We start from the raw sequence: 14,169 nt of genomic DNA on the forward strand, positions 1-14,169 counted from the left end.
AGCAAATCTTTTTGTACAAGTTCAAAAGAGTTATAAGAAATGGATAAAAAATCTCAAGTACAATACATCCGTTAACATGCATTCTCACCTAGTAAAGGCAGTAACTTTAATCTTCCTTTTTATATTAATCTAGATTACATTTTATTTATCAAACCTACCATGTGACTAACATTGTATTACCCTTCAATTTCATCAGGAAATGTAGCTACTGAATGTTTTATTAATAAATTGTTTTTTCAGTAGCTGATATATTTTTTCAAGGCAAGTTGTGCAAGGCCTAAATTAACATAAAAACAATTAAAGCAAGAGAGGAATGTTGACTGTATTAGGGTGTTAGATAACTATCAGTATTAAAAAGTTTAACAAACACAAATGACATGGTTGTACATCAGGTTCTTTTTGCCATTTCTGTAATATATCAATAGCATTATGAAATTCACATGCTGTCAAAGTGATAACAAACAAACGTAAATGGTCATACATACTGATGCATGTTAGTTTTTCAATTCCTATCAATTATGTTCAACAAAAAAAATCAAGATAACTGAAGAGCCTGACCCTAATTTTGCAAGCTGATTCATGCACACAGCTTTCAACTTAAGACACAGGAGCTCTGGGTGGATGGCAAGATCTGTGCTGATGGATTACTTTACAGGAGGTGTCCTCTGGTAGGAAAATTTGGACTAATTATGCTGACAAGTAGAAACTGGTTACTCATGAGGTTAAACTATCTGGGAAGCAACTAGATTATACCACTTGCTCCCAGACCTTCTGTAAGTGTGTTTCCCCAGAGCAAAATCATTAAGTTGTGGAATAGCTTCCTTCAAGCATTTACAACTTGTACAATTGCAGATTATTCCCTTAGGCCCTATAAAAAAGTCTTCTAGCTGCACAGTTTAGAAATGAATGAATAAATATAATGGTATTTCACAAATTTGCATCTACTCTAATCCTCTTGTAGTCTATTGTTTTGTTTTGCTAACGTTTTACTAGAGAATGAAATGGCAGAAATCTGAGTAATTTTGGTTGTCATTAAAATACCGTATATAAACAGGAAAAGTCAGAATAAGGCATTCTCAACACAAGCTTGAGGAACGTACATTTTCATGCCCAGTGAAACTAACATTTCGATTTCTTCCCAGAAGTAGTGGAATGTTTTTTGCATATAAATCCCCAAATACTTTTTGAATTTTACAGATAAAAAGCATTATTTTGTACATGAGATTTAAAAGCATTGGCTTGATATTTCCTTCCATTTCATCTGCTGCAGCACTATGAATCTGGAAGGAAGCAGTTCAAAGAAACTCACGACATACAGAAGACACCTACTTCCATAAAACCAAATTAAATAGTATTTTGTTTCAAATGACATCTAGAAACACTGAATAGATGTATATGAAGTATATGCATTATGGTAGGTAGTTATTCATCCCCATGTTTTTACCTGCCGGTATTACTGCAAATAACTGTTTCCATGACATGCCTTATGGAACAGTTTAATATTTTCATAAGCAGTCACATGCATTGAAGGTAGGATCACCAGCCAGTGCATTTGGCACCCCAAAGCAGAACCAGAGAGGCCAAGCTTACGAACCTCTCTTGCTGAATGACAAGTTAGCTGGTGTATGGAATGACAGATCTCAGCTGAAACAGGGAAGCACATTGACTTAAGACATTTCTTCTGGAGCTGCTTCTGCTTCCTGAGTGGGTTTCTCTTCAGGTTTGCCGTCATGGACGGGAGATGGGTTACGGCTGGGCTTGTTGCTGTCGTGCGCACTGTGAGCACTGGCACTGCCAAGGCGAGTTGATGCCACCACAGCTTTTACTGCAGCCTGAGAAAGAGAGGATCAAGCAAATATTCCTTAAAGGACACAGTCTGCTACGACTGATGCCTAAGCATCGTCCCATTAGGGATCATAACCACCTTCGGTCTTCATGGTAACGTCACATTTGGACACCTGCCGGGGCCTGAGCAGATTTAGAAGGCCACCTGAAATACCAGATTGGGGTTTAAAATGCTGCTTTCACAAGGTTACAAGCTGGCCAACATGAACAGAATGGTTTTTTTTAGAGCTGCACATGCTTCATTTTTTTTAGAAATGACTTCAGATCTCCTGTGTTAAAGTTAGACGGCAAAAAGAAAGTTTATCTTCTGTCATAATAATAACAGTATTATCACAGTATTATTCCAAGTTCACAAAGGGAAATAACATATATCACTATTGCACTATTGGATATACCAAGCACAATGGTGCAGAACATACAGGCAACTTCCTATGTATATAAATAAATGCACACTGGGGATAGGCCCTCATACCACAGAAAATGTCACAAAATGAAGATATGCATTAAGATAGTTGTCTTAGACCTTCCCTTGAAGAGTTTTATTGCCTGAAAAAACAAACATACAGAGGTGAAGAAAACAAATGCTAATCTCTGTGTATGACAACTAGCTATTTTCGACCTGGCTAGCTTTTTGCTCAGGCATTGCAGAAGAAGCGGGTCTGCAGGAAGAGATGAAGAGTATAATGAGTTTTGTGGATGGTTTGGAGAGGTAAACATTTAAAAAAAAAAGAAAAAGAATATGCGAATGAAAAAATGAAAAAACTAGACTATACTGTATGAACATCGGCCAGAAATAAGAACCAGCTAATATAGAATATTAGCAGTACAAGGCATGAGCCAATAAAAGTGGCAAAGATTTTAAAAGTGAGATTACAGATACAAACAGAATAGGCCACTCGATGATACTATAATGTATAAAGATACTTTTAATGTCATTTAGTCTCACTAGCCATGTGGATGTTTATGAAACAAATTCAACATAATCTATGGAAAACCAAATCATGACTGCGAGCTTTAGAGTTATTCTATAAAAATATGTCTTTAAGTAAAGAAAGCCTGCTTGTATGGTGGGAAAGGGAGGATAATTTTATATTATTCTTTTTATATAATATATATTCTTTTTATATAATATATAAATATAATATATTTTATATTATTCTTATTAACAAAACAACAACTAAAGCATTTATTCAATACCTAGTTTTCTGCTTTGTTCTTATTTTTTAGACAGGAACTGTCTAAAAATTTATGGTTCATTTTTTACATATATACATGTAAAACTATTAACTGCACAGTAACTGCTAACTCCAGTTAATTATCTTAATAACTGGAAAAATGAAGAAATAAACCCATAAAAACCAACTACTTTTAAACACAGAAGTATAAATTGGTTGACTATAAGAATCTAAATAAACTGACTTCAAAAAAACCTCACTGGTGATCAAAGGTGTAGAACTATAAAGAGAATCAAAATCAAAACATGCAAAAAGGGCATGCATTTCTTTGTGACCTCCTGGGCAGGGAATGTAACAGCTCCCTGAGAAATAATGAAATTTGTGACTCTGCTCATGCTCTGGAATTATTTTAATATAACAACATTGCATGGCATCTTCAGTGAATACACAGCAATCCTGCTGTAAGGCTACCGAAGTCTTTCTGATGAGGACAATGTTAATAGACATGTTTAGTCAGTTTTGGATGGGCAAAGTGTCACTGTGAATTATATCTATGGTGTCTGACACCTTTGTAAATGACAAATTTTTTTCTTTGCCCTGTAGAGATTCTCTGGTTTTGCTCATTTTTTTCAGTATTATCAGGGAACTGTGACAAAGTTAAGGGTCATAGTTTGTGAATTTGGTTTTGCATGCGGGTTATAAAGCTCTCAGACAAGATGCTTTTTACTTTTATTCCCCAGGGCTACAACGGCAAATGCCCTGTAGCTGTTGGTAATAATTTCTGTGTTGAACAATCCCTGGAAGACTGTCCTAAGCAGACACAAAACTTTAACAACTGAAGAAGGGATTAGGGGAGAAGAAAATTTCCTGATGTTACAGCTGCCTGATGTTTGCACCTAAAAATATTACCCTGCTTCTTTCCATGGTAGATATGTAGACTAGATAGTAAAGGAGTGTACTGGTGACTCAAAACCTGTTATTCCCAGCACAGGTCCCACCTGCGCTCCTGCCTTGCAGTGCTTAATTTCTATATGAAGTATCCTATTGCACATTTGCTCTCAGAGGTACTTGGAAATGCATGTTTTGGGCCTGTTCATCTAACCTGCACATTTTATGGACCTACACGTCTGAGACGCTGACCTTAGATCATACAGAAGGATGGCTTAAGTTCCTGCTTTGCATTGATAGGTATAGAAACTGAGGGTGGCTTACAGACCAAAATATGCTATAAATATCGTCCAGATTTATGAATGTTCATGATGAAACTACTCAGAATTTTATTCTTTCTGTTCTATAGTCTAAGGATGCACAAGCAGTACAGGACAGATGGATGGACGGAAGAAGAGAAGGAAGGAGGATAGGGAATTTGCAAAATCTGTACATCCTCAGCAGTTCTGTCCGTGTAGATAGAGTTTTCAATCAACCTCACACATTTTTATTTGTTTGGCTGCAGACATTGACTAAATCAGCCTCAACTTTTTAATCTTCATGAGTCATCTTAAATAAAAAGCTTCTGTAACACTATGGAGTGTGCAAGTGTGCAAGTGTGCAAGGTTTCTGTAAGGCCACTAATTTAATTGTATGCTTTCATATACACAACAGAGACTATGTCCAGAGACTTGCCTTAAGTTTACGCCGGGCATTGAATTCTTGAAGTTTCTTTTGTGCGTTGTCCATATGTGCAAAGTTTGCTGCCTTCCCTGTGACCCACGGGTGCTGCAAAGCCTGTAGAGTGCTGAGGCGTTTCTTGGGGTCTAAAACAATCAACTTTTTAACCTGCAACAAAAGGAAGAAATATGGAAGGCTGTTAACCTTATTCTTCATTTACATTTACTGAGCTTTGCATTTTGGGGTTTTGGTCTTGGCTTGGGGAGCATCTTAGTGAAAGATAGTCTAAGAAACCAACAAGAATTTGCATTCAGGTCTTTGGACATATTTTGTTTGTGGCATTTCTTGGTCCTCCATAAATAACATCTGAGTAAGACAGCCACTAAGGGAGAAGAGAGGAGAAAAAGAATCAACTGGTTACCAACAGTTGTAAGAGTATGTACCAGTGCAGCTGGTCTGTATACACCATAGGCTGTTGTATGTCTGAATTGTCACATAAACCCTAAGAGATTCTCAAAATGCCCCCAGCCAGGCAGTATCCCCCCTTTTGGATTTGGACAAGGTTTAAACTGGATTAGAAAGTTTAAATTCTAGTGTATGCAACTCATCCAGACTCTTACCATGCAGTCACTGTCAGGTATATTACAAATGAAATGTTTCTTTCAGTCACTGTAAAACCTCATATACACATAAACTAAAAAGTACTGTACAGAAATTTTTCAGCTGACTCTGAAACTAATGCTGTTTATGTTGTTCTTCCTGTTACTGAGAACAGGGAAGCTGCACCTCTCCAAACACAACAGTAGGACATTTTTGGGAACAAGGCACCGCGGACATACCCCTGGGAGTGGAGGTGATACAAACTGCTGGGTACAAAGTCTGTCCAGTCAAGCTGCATTTCGTGGGTTTTGCTGTATGTCTGGACAAGTGGTGTTTTAAAAAAAAGAAGGGCGAGGATGGAGTAAAGGAGTACACAGATGGTACTCTGCAGAGCCACACTTACACAGTCTTCCTGACCACACACCGTCTTGGAGTAGGGTGCAAGGGATGGCACAGGGCTCTGGCACTGCTATGTGCCCAAGTGTGAGGGGAGGACTTACTTTAGGGCTCTCTGAAATTCCCCTACAAAGAGCTAATAAAGAAAGACAGTGCCCTGAAGTGGGTGCAGGAGAACTGGCATCATGATGAATACCCACTGTGTGTCCACAGAAGAGGTCAAATTAAGCAAATCACTTCAACTGAACACAACAAGGGCTTCATCCTTATCTACAACTTGCTATCCAGTGTTCAAACCCAAAACTCTGAGCTTTACTGTAGCAAAACAGCAGGGACCAGTTTGGACCAAAGCTCTCTGTACACAATAAATGAGCAGCTTTGCTGCAGGCTGCTGTTTATCTGGGTTTTGACAACACAAGGCAGCATATGGTATTTTTTTGACCTTAGAAAAACTTCACATCTAATAGAACAACAAAAAAGTACTTCGAACTTCTAAGTTCGAACTTCCTTCCGCTTGAGGCATCCTGAAGTACTTCACAAACACTAATTATATAGTATTTTATGGCACAGTTTGTATAAGTAATATGGAACTAAGCATTTGTGTCTTCAGTGCTAATGAAACAACTGAATTGTCCAAGTTATTGTTAACTAAAAATCAAACTCAACCATATATATCTTTGCAGATCAGTGTCTCCTGGATCCAATTTACTTTATCCAGCAATAAAAGAATACAGTGCAGATAGCACACCAGCCCTTGTATTTTGCTAATGGACCACATTTAAAAGTAATGAGTCTTTCCTCATCTACTGAGAAAAAGCTTAAATGGACGAAAAAAGGCTGTCAGCAAAAGCAGGGTGGGAGGGGATTCACTCCTTTTTATATTCTTACTTTGAAGCTCAGACCTGAAAACTGCACAAAATACAGGACTTGTTTCTATGTTCCCCTGAAGGTGGTTGCCCTGCAAAGAGTAACGATGGAACACCTCAGAGCTAGCATCAAAGGCAGGCACACATGAACACTGTGACAGCTGCCAACAAGCTGTGGCCTAGTTCACAGAGGGACCTGAACGTCCATGGTTTTGAATGCAACACTACAGCACTGGACTAAAAGGGATATTTAACAGCACCATAATATACCAGAGATAAGAAGAAGAAAAGCAAGGAACCATATGAACAATTAATTAACCAATTATTCTGCCCTCACCCCAAAATGGACTCTTTTTCTCAGTGGAAGTGATACTAGCCAAGTACATACCAGCAAAATACTCCAGTCTCATTTTCGCTTTACTTACTAAATCCTTGGCATTCAGAGACACGTCATCCCACCAGGGGGACACAAAGTCATATTCACAGTTCAGTATTCTCTTAAACATGTACTGATCTCCCCTTTCATCATAAAATGGTTCAAAGCCACAAAGTCTGCAAGGATAAAAAAGAAAGAAATTTATCAAAGATTAATTAGTCTTGGGGCGTTGGAAACAGTTCTTGGTATTATCCTTCCCTACTTTGTGTCCTGTACTCCACTTTGGGAAACCAGACCTGGGTGTACTTATGAACTCCTAATTCTACAGAGCAGAGCAAAATGTGGTCACAAGCATTCGTAAGCCCTGGGGAAGGCTGATCAAATTTTAAGTTTTCAGTTTTCACATGTCTGTAATTGGAACTAATAATATAGCCATGCAACAGCTGATCTGTTTACCTTCTACATGCCAATAAGTATTTTCTAGCACCTCTTCATTCTGCTGGTCTCAGGCTGAAATCCCTTGGACTATTTAGTCATTCCTCAGTCTGAAACTTTGCTCATCCCTACTCTCTTCTTTGAGTCTTCCTCCCGTTGTGTGTCTTTTTGAAGTGGATGCAAACACCACAGAGTTACAAATTAACATAATGATGTTTTCTATTTTAATCTCAGTTTCTTTGCTACCAGTTCTTGACCTTGGATCTACTTTTCTGCATTGTTTACAAACACAGAGTTAACAAGTTCATAGAGGAACTATCAGAATCCCTGTAACTCTTTCCTTAGGGATAGGAATTAGCTGAGGAACAACACTTTATCTGTGAAGTTATAAGGACTTATATGTCCAGTTAGGACTGTTTTTTTGAGTATGGTCATTGCTGTATGTTCTTTCATCCTATCATCCACAAAATGTAAAAATGTTTGGCAGGTTTTAATAATCAGCCCTCATCTTTACTTGGGTAGCCTACATATTATCAAGAAATTTTGTAATCTCTCTAATGACTGCATTTATGAATATATTAAATACAGGTCCTGACACTGCTGGCCCTGGGGAAACCAAACACATGGAAGTGGTCTCCATTTATATAATGTCCTATTTAATTGCTTCATTGCACTTTAATCACGCCTGCACAGATAATCCAATGTTTTAAAGTTAATTTCCTATTCATCCAGTATGTGTTCTGAGCTAAACAGAAAGTCTACCTGCTACTCTGCCTCCAGAAAATGCAACAAGCAACGAGATGCTGACAGGAAAAGAACAGCAGACCATAAAGAACAAGACAGCAACAAATCTAGAAGGCTTTTTTAACCTTACATTTTACTTGTTTTCCTATTTTTAAACCCAATCAGTGTGCTTACTGTCCAGAGAGAGGAGACACATGTTCAAGGAAGAAATGTATTTTTGAGAGTGGTGTGTAGCCATGTGTGGAATAGCTGCACCGCTTTGCACTGCTAAAGAGGAGAAAACCTCCACTGTAAGCACATTCTGGGTGCATTATTAATTTCCAAGTCTGGCAGAGATGGGTTAAAACACAAGGATCCAACCTCCAAATACCATGTTCTTCAGTAGGCTGGAGCTGGTCACGGTCCCTCTGCTGCTCTCCTTCCATTTGCCTGCCTCTCCTACCATCATTTCTGAGCTTGCTTCAGGTTGGCTCCAGTCCCCGTGGAGCACCTTTGCTGAGCAGGGTTGTTGGGCCACTAACTGGTTCAGCCAAATCTGGCTTCTGAATACCAGGTAACTGATGACATTCAATGAGGCTCTGCTTAAAGTTTGCTATGACTGTGTTGGAAGCCTTCTAAGTGATTCTCTATTTACTGCTAAAAATATTTTCGTCATAACTCACTACCATCACCTATTGTTGTCTTTATTAACAATCTCTATGGATATGCTCCTACCTAAAACAATTTCATTTCAGCAGACAGATTAGATGAATAAAACTAGAGGTGTCATTTCAAATTAGATAAATTAAACCAAGGCAGCATGGCTGCTCTTGATTTCATTTAAACCAGGATTATGGTGATTCCTTTTAAAGCAATTACCTATCAAATAAAGAAAAAACAATGAAAATAGCTTCAAAATCAATTCAAAATGACCAGACAGTGTTTTGTGTCCTTTTAGGTAAGTAATAAAAAATCACCTTTAATTAAATCCATGCAATTTTGACTACAGGCAAAGCCTCTGCATTGGTTGACCACTATCTACATCTCAAATGTGCATTAGCATTTCTAACCTGCTGCAGGAATAAAAAAGGACTGATCTTCTTTGCTGCTAAAAGTATAACTGTGGCTTCCTTGGAATTATGACAGTTATCATCAATAGGTCTTAATATGATTTGCCTTAGGAATAACTGTTTGGTCAAAATATGTATCAACGTTTTTCTTAATCACATGGTAAGTCTATTTGGTATTGGTGAGAAGGCACAGCTTTACGCAGGCCTTCTGTAGCATGGCGGTTAACTCTTAAATCCACTCTATTTTGCAGGTACATACAACTATGTGTTTTTTTGACAGTACATAAGTGCCTTCCATCTACTAAACTATGAGACTGAGACATGCAACACTCTCCTTTAGGCTGCAGAATTAGTCAATTAGTTACTGTACATGGACCTTTCTGGCCTCAGCTTCTAACCCATCAGAAATGTTGCCCTACAGAGCCTTACACTCAATAGAAGAGTTTTAAATGTGGAGTATTATTAAAGCTAAATGGAAGAGATGGCCAAATGGATTTGACTAGCATGCTTTTTGCCTGGCTTGCTCCTGTAGGTCAAATTGGATTTTGAGAGGGGAGGAGGAGAGGAACAGAAGTAGAGGAGTATCTGTGCTGGTGGTGTCCCACCCTGAGCAGGAGCTCACACACTTGTTTACATCAGTGCAGAGGTTTAACATGACTTGGGATAATCTCAACCACTGGAAGGTTTTGAAAGGCTGCATATAGCAAATGCCACTCCATATATTCAAACAGGAATTTGCTGTATGTTCTCGCTTGAAGCTTACCTACACTTGCAAGCAAGTAAGGAAAGCTCTCAGTTTCAAGTACAACAGCTATAGCTCAGACATTGAATAACTAGGCAAGCCCATGGCTCTATCTCGATGTAAAGAGACAACAAAAGGCACCTCTCCAATCACAGGGACAGCCCTGCTAAGAGATTTCACATCTCTCTGTCACATGTGGACCACTAGAACTGATGAGACATGATCTCCTGGCAAGCAATATCTGAGATGTGACCTTCTACAGACTTGAACCAAGACTTGAGACAAAGATTCACATTTTAAAAGGAGCAGATAACAAAATGGCAAGTAGGAGTTCTGTAGCCTATTATTTACAGGCACCCAGAACGAGAGCTGTAACTTATTTGAAGCTTATGTACAGAACAAAAGATGTTTTCTGATATTTCCATTATCTGTTTATATATTCTTACAAGTACTTTTAGTATAAAACCTAGAAAATAGAAATCTTTCTTTGCAAAAGACGTAAAGAAAATAATTATATTATTACACACTGGAACTGCTGGACAGAGTTAATAAGTCCTAGAAGGGGAAAGAAAATGGCTTTCATGTATAAAACCTTCCATATCTTTAATGTATGTGTGTAAAATCACATTTTCTTCCCAGAAAAGTCATCCTGTAGGTTTCATATACAACTACACAAGCCATCTTGGCATTGGTGTTGCCAAGGGAATAAATGAAATCATTTATTCTCCCATAAAGAGAAGTGTCAATACCTCAGCTACAGTTTTCCCTTCTCATCAATTTTCCTTTGAAAGACTGCATCGACACAATAAAATAATTACAATGCTTACCAATTGAATTAGGACTATCCATATTAAGATGCAGACAAGAGTGCCCACCTTTAGACACAACTGTTTGAAGTTTTAGTCTGTAGTTGCAACTTCAACTGTTTAAAATAGGTATGGCCAGCACCACTCACAGCCCTCTGGCAACAGTGTCTGGTTATTTTGTAAGGAGCGGAACACTTCAGCATCGGACTGATTTGCAGAGAGAGAGTCCAGGGCTGTTCTCTGCCTCCTGGCTGAGATGCTGTGAGACAGTGACACTGATGCTGTAGCAGTGTCTGTGACTGACACAGATGGGGCAGCTGCATTTGGGAATATTCACAGGCACTGTGAAACTACTGCAAGCACCTTAACTTACCCTTGCCCCATTTGTAGCTGAGAATTTACATTCAATCATAGTATATCTCACAATTCATGTGAATCAGAAAAAAAATTATGATGCTTTCTGACACTTGTATGCTCGAATTTTTGCTTTCAGCAGCTTCGCTGCTATTTATTCACATTAATAGCACAATTCTGTGCAGACTTTGCTGCTGTTCAGGAGTAAGTGTTACATTTATCAAATATATAGCCTGAGTGTTTTGTTATGCTCCTCGAGGATTTCACTTAAATAAAATCAGGAATATCATAATCAAAGTTCAGGATCTCATGTTTTCCAATAGCACAGCTCATAATGTCATAAAAACCTGCAGGTGCTCACAAATGAACCACTCCGTGGCACTGTCTGCACTTACAGGATGTAGGTGATAATCCCCAGAGACCACATGTCCACCTCAGGGCCGTAGGCACATCCCCGTAGTATCTCTGGTGCTGCAGATGATAAAACACTTGTCAATAAGGTGAAAGTGGAATGCAGAAATAACAGTCACAAAGTCAATTTAAACTACACACACTCATATGTGTCTTTTAAAAAGTTAGGGCCTGCTCCTTTAAGCCTTTATTTAGGCAAATTATTTCCTTCACTTCCCTTTATGAGTATACAGCGACAGAAGTCATGTCCAAGCACAGCCAGAATACAATGAAAAGTGGACTTTGGTTTCAAATTGCTTTTTAGGTTTAGCTTTGTGAAAGGAACCACAGAAAGATACAGCAGCACTGGAGCTGCAATGTTTCAAAGGAGGTGGTACTTTTACTATGGTGCTTTACTTATTTATTTGGTACTTTATTTGGGCCTTATTTTTGTTATTGTTTTAATTATAAGGAAAAACAAGACCATTTCAGGCAATTGATTTTGCTGCAGTGGAGAGCAGGTGGAAAGGCCAGGCAGCCTCAGGGGACTCTGGCTCTGCAATGGTAAAGAGGAGGTAATATCTTCCCAAGCAGCTTGAGAGACACACCTTGAGGAAAGCTGAGCAGACCACTTTATACCTCAATATCTGTTGCTTCTGTGTGTGGCTAAAAATGTGCACAGTTGTACACTCAAACTGTGACATGCCTACCTCAGGCATGCCCAGGCTCTGTGCCTCCAGGGCTTGTAGCCCCGCACACCCTCGAGATTTGCCTCCGACTGGTCAAACCACTGTGGGCAAAACTCCTGAGGTGGCAGGATGAACATGCCACATCTCCAGATGAGAAAATGGAAGTGCTTGCTCCTGAGGAATGTGTTGCAACATCCTTGGGGAACAAGGCTCCCCCAAGCATGATTTTAATCAGAGTACATACAACTCCCTAAAAGCCTCCAGGCAGCTGGCTCAGACTTCTTCAACTTACCTGAAGGGTTTACCATGCAGGGAACACATCAAGCATTTTTACAAAGCATTAGTATAACAGGCAAAGGACATAAATCTCTAAGTTTGCTATGTGCCACTTGAAGAGCTGGCAGCTGGGCAAATCCTTGCCAAACTAAGCAGAGACCTTCCCTGCCTCCTTATTCTTCTTCTGGGTAAACTGATGAACAGATATGGGCTGCTTTTGAGAAGGGACACTAGATCCCAACTGATTTTAACTCAGGCTAACCTGTAGCTAACAGAACAGCCTACAGGCAAAGCAGCCAATGGCCTCAGAGAAAGAGATAGAGACAGACCAGAAAAGAGACGTTAACCACTGTTCTCCCTGCCATGTTTCTTAATGCCATGTGGGGGGTTCTGAAGTAAACAGGACAGTTCTTCTGTTCAGTGGCCAATATGTTTCCTCTTCTAGAGTACGCAATGTTTCTTGGGATGTCTTCTTGCTCAGGATAAGGGCAGAACACTTTCTGCCCTTCTTTAGCTTTTCTCCTCCTTCTACCGCACTATTGTAAAATGGCCACAAAGGAGACCAAAGGTTTGCGTATACAGGTCTGCCTTGCTATTTGGACTGTGATTATACAGTTATAAATTTTGTAAATGCTATTTTTTAATATTTCCAGACGTTTACTTTTGGTGAATGGAGTTGACTGATACATTGCTATTAGTTTAGATGTTGGTTGTAACAGACTGACCAGGAATCATTGCTCTGCACTGGCTTATCTTTATGTGCTACTGTCCGAAATCACTTATGCCCTTCTTGTTAAGTTCACTGAAAGCAAAATGTCACAGCAAGTTAAGTTCTTTCTGATCACCTTCTTGCTTTCAGGCATTTCATCACTTTGCATGTCCCAGGGACTGTAGATTGGTAAGTCTTGATGCCAAAGTATCCAGACTCCAGTATGTGTTTTTGTTGCTGGGTCCTTTCCGGAGAAACTGTTGATAGCTGGGTGGGCAGGGTGTGGGATTTGGCAGCCTGTGACTATCAATTATTCATAGTTTAATTTGGCATTTCAACAGTATTCCTCCTGGGTTTCCTCCACTTCTGGAAAGTAATGCTTGAATATTTTCCAGGCACAAGGAATGCTGCATGGTCAGTTAACTCAGATCGTAAAGCAAGGATTGCAGGTTCATGTCTGTCGGCACAAAGCTCTTCTCTTCTCAGCACAGACATTCAGCCTCAGCCCTCTCCATCAAGTTGTCCCTACTCTGAAGGCTCTTCTATGGGAATAAGCCTTATGCTGTTTTTATAGTATACAATGACAGGCATGAAAAGGGCTAAATACTAACTACAGTTTTATGGTAATTGTAATATAACTGTCATGAGAGAAGACAACAGAACATTAACAGCTAATACATGAAGTACAGTTTTATGAAACTAAGCAGACTAGAATCCAGTGCTACTCTAAAGCACGCTTGGTACCTGTGTGTGCTTGGCAGAGAATGTCATACAAGATAATGGACATGTCACCTGAATTGCATTATCAGCTATGCTACAAGATAACAGAGTAATCTTAGGGTTTTCTCCAATGTCCCCTTTCCTTTGCTTCTACATTTAGAAAAGCAAATGCTAAGTCTTTGGTTTCTACATGGCTTGGCTCAGCTCTGTCCAAAACTACCTGAATTGCTTATCACCCACCACAATGCTAGCAGATTGCAGCCTCTTATAGACGCCCATTCAGGATCTAGACTTCAGCGAGAATGGCAGAAATAGGTTTCTTCACAAGATCACATTGGTTGCTGGAGGTGAACATCCACCATGGGAAGCCCAGCAGGCTTGCCCTAGTG

The 14,169-nt window shown here is 39.3% G+C and overlaps 1 protein-coding gene across 1 annotated transcript in view; it reads right to left on the minus strand.

Annotated features, from left to right (window-relative positions):
• Window positions 1-378: 378 nt before the first annotated feature.
• Window positions 379-14,169, minus strand: part of CAMK4 (calcium/calmodulin dependent protein kinase IV) — a 165,026-nt gene continuing 151,235 nt past the window's right edge. The window contains exons 8-11 of the mRNA XM_075078120.1: window positions 11,392-11,467; window positions 6,916-7,042; window positions 4,644-4,796; window positions 379-1,832 (exon numbers count right to left, since the gene is read on the minus strand). Of these exons, the coding sequence (XP_074934221.1) occupies window positions 1,668-1,832; window positions 4,644-4,796; window positions 6,916-7,042; window positions 11,392-11,467 (521 nt within the window). The 3' untranslated portion in view covers window positions 379-1,667. The remainder of the gene's footprint in view (window positions 1,833-4,643; window positions 4,797-6,915; window positions 7,043-11,391; window positions 11,468-14,169) is intronic.

Source organism: Phalacrocorax aristotelis, chromosome Z (genome assembly GCF_949628215.1).
Source record: "Phalacrocorax aristotelis chromosome Z, bGulAri2.1, whole genome shotgun sequence".
Lineage (NCBI taxonomy): Eukaryota > Metazoa > Chordata > Aves > Suliformes > Phalacrocoracidae > Phalacrocorax > Phalacrocorax aristotelis.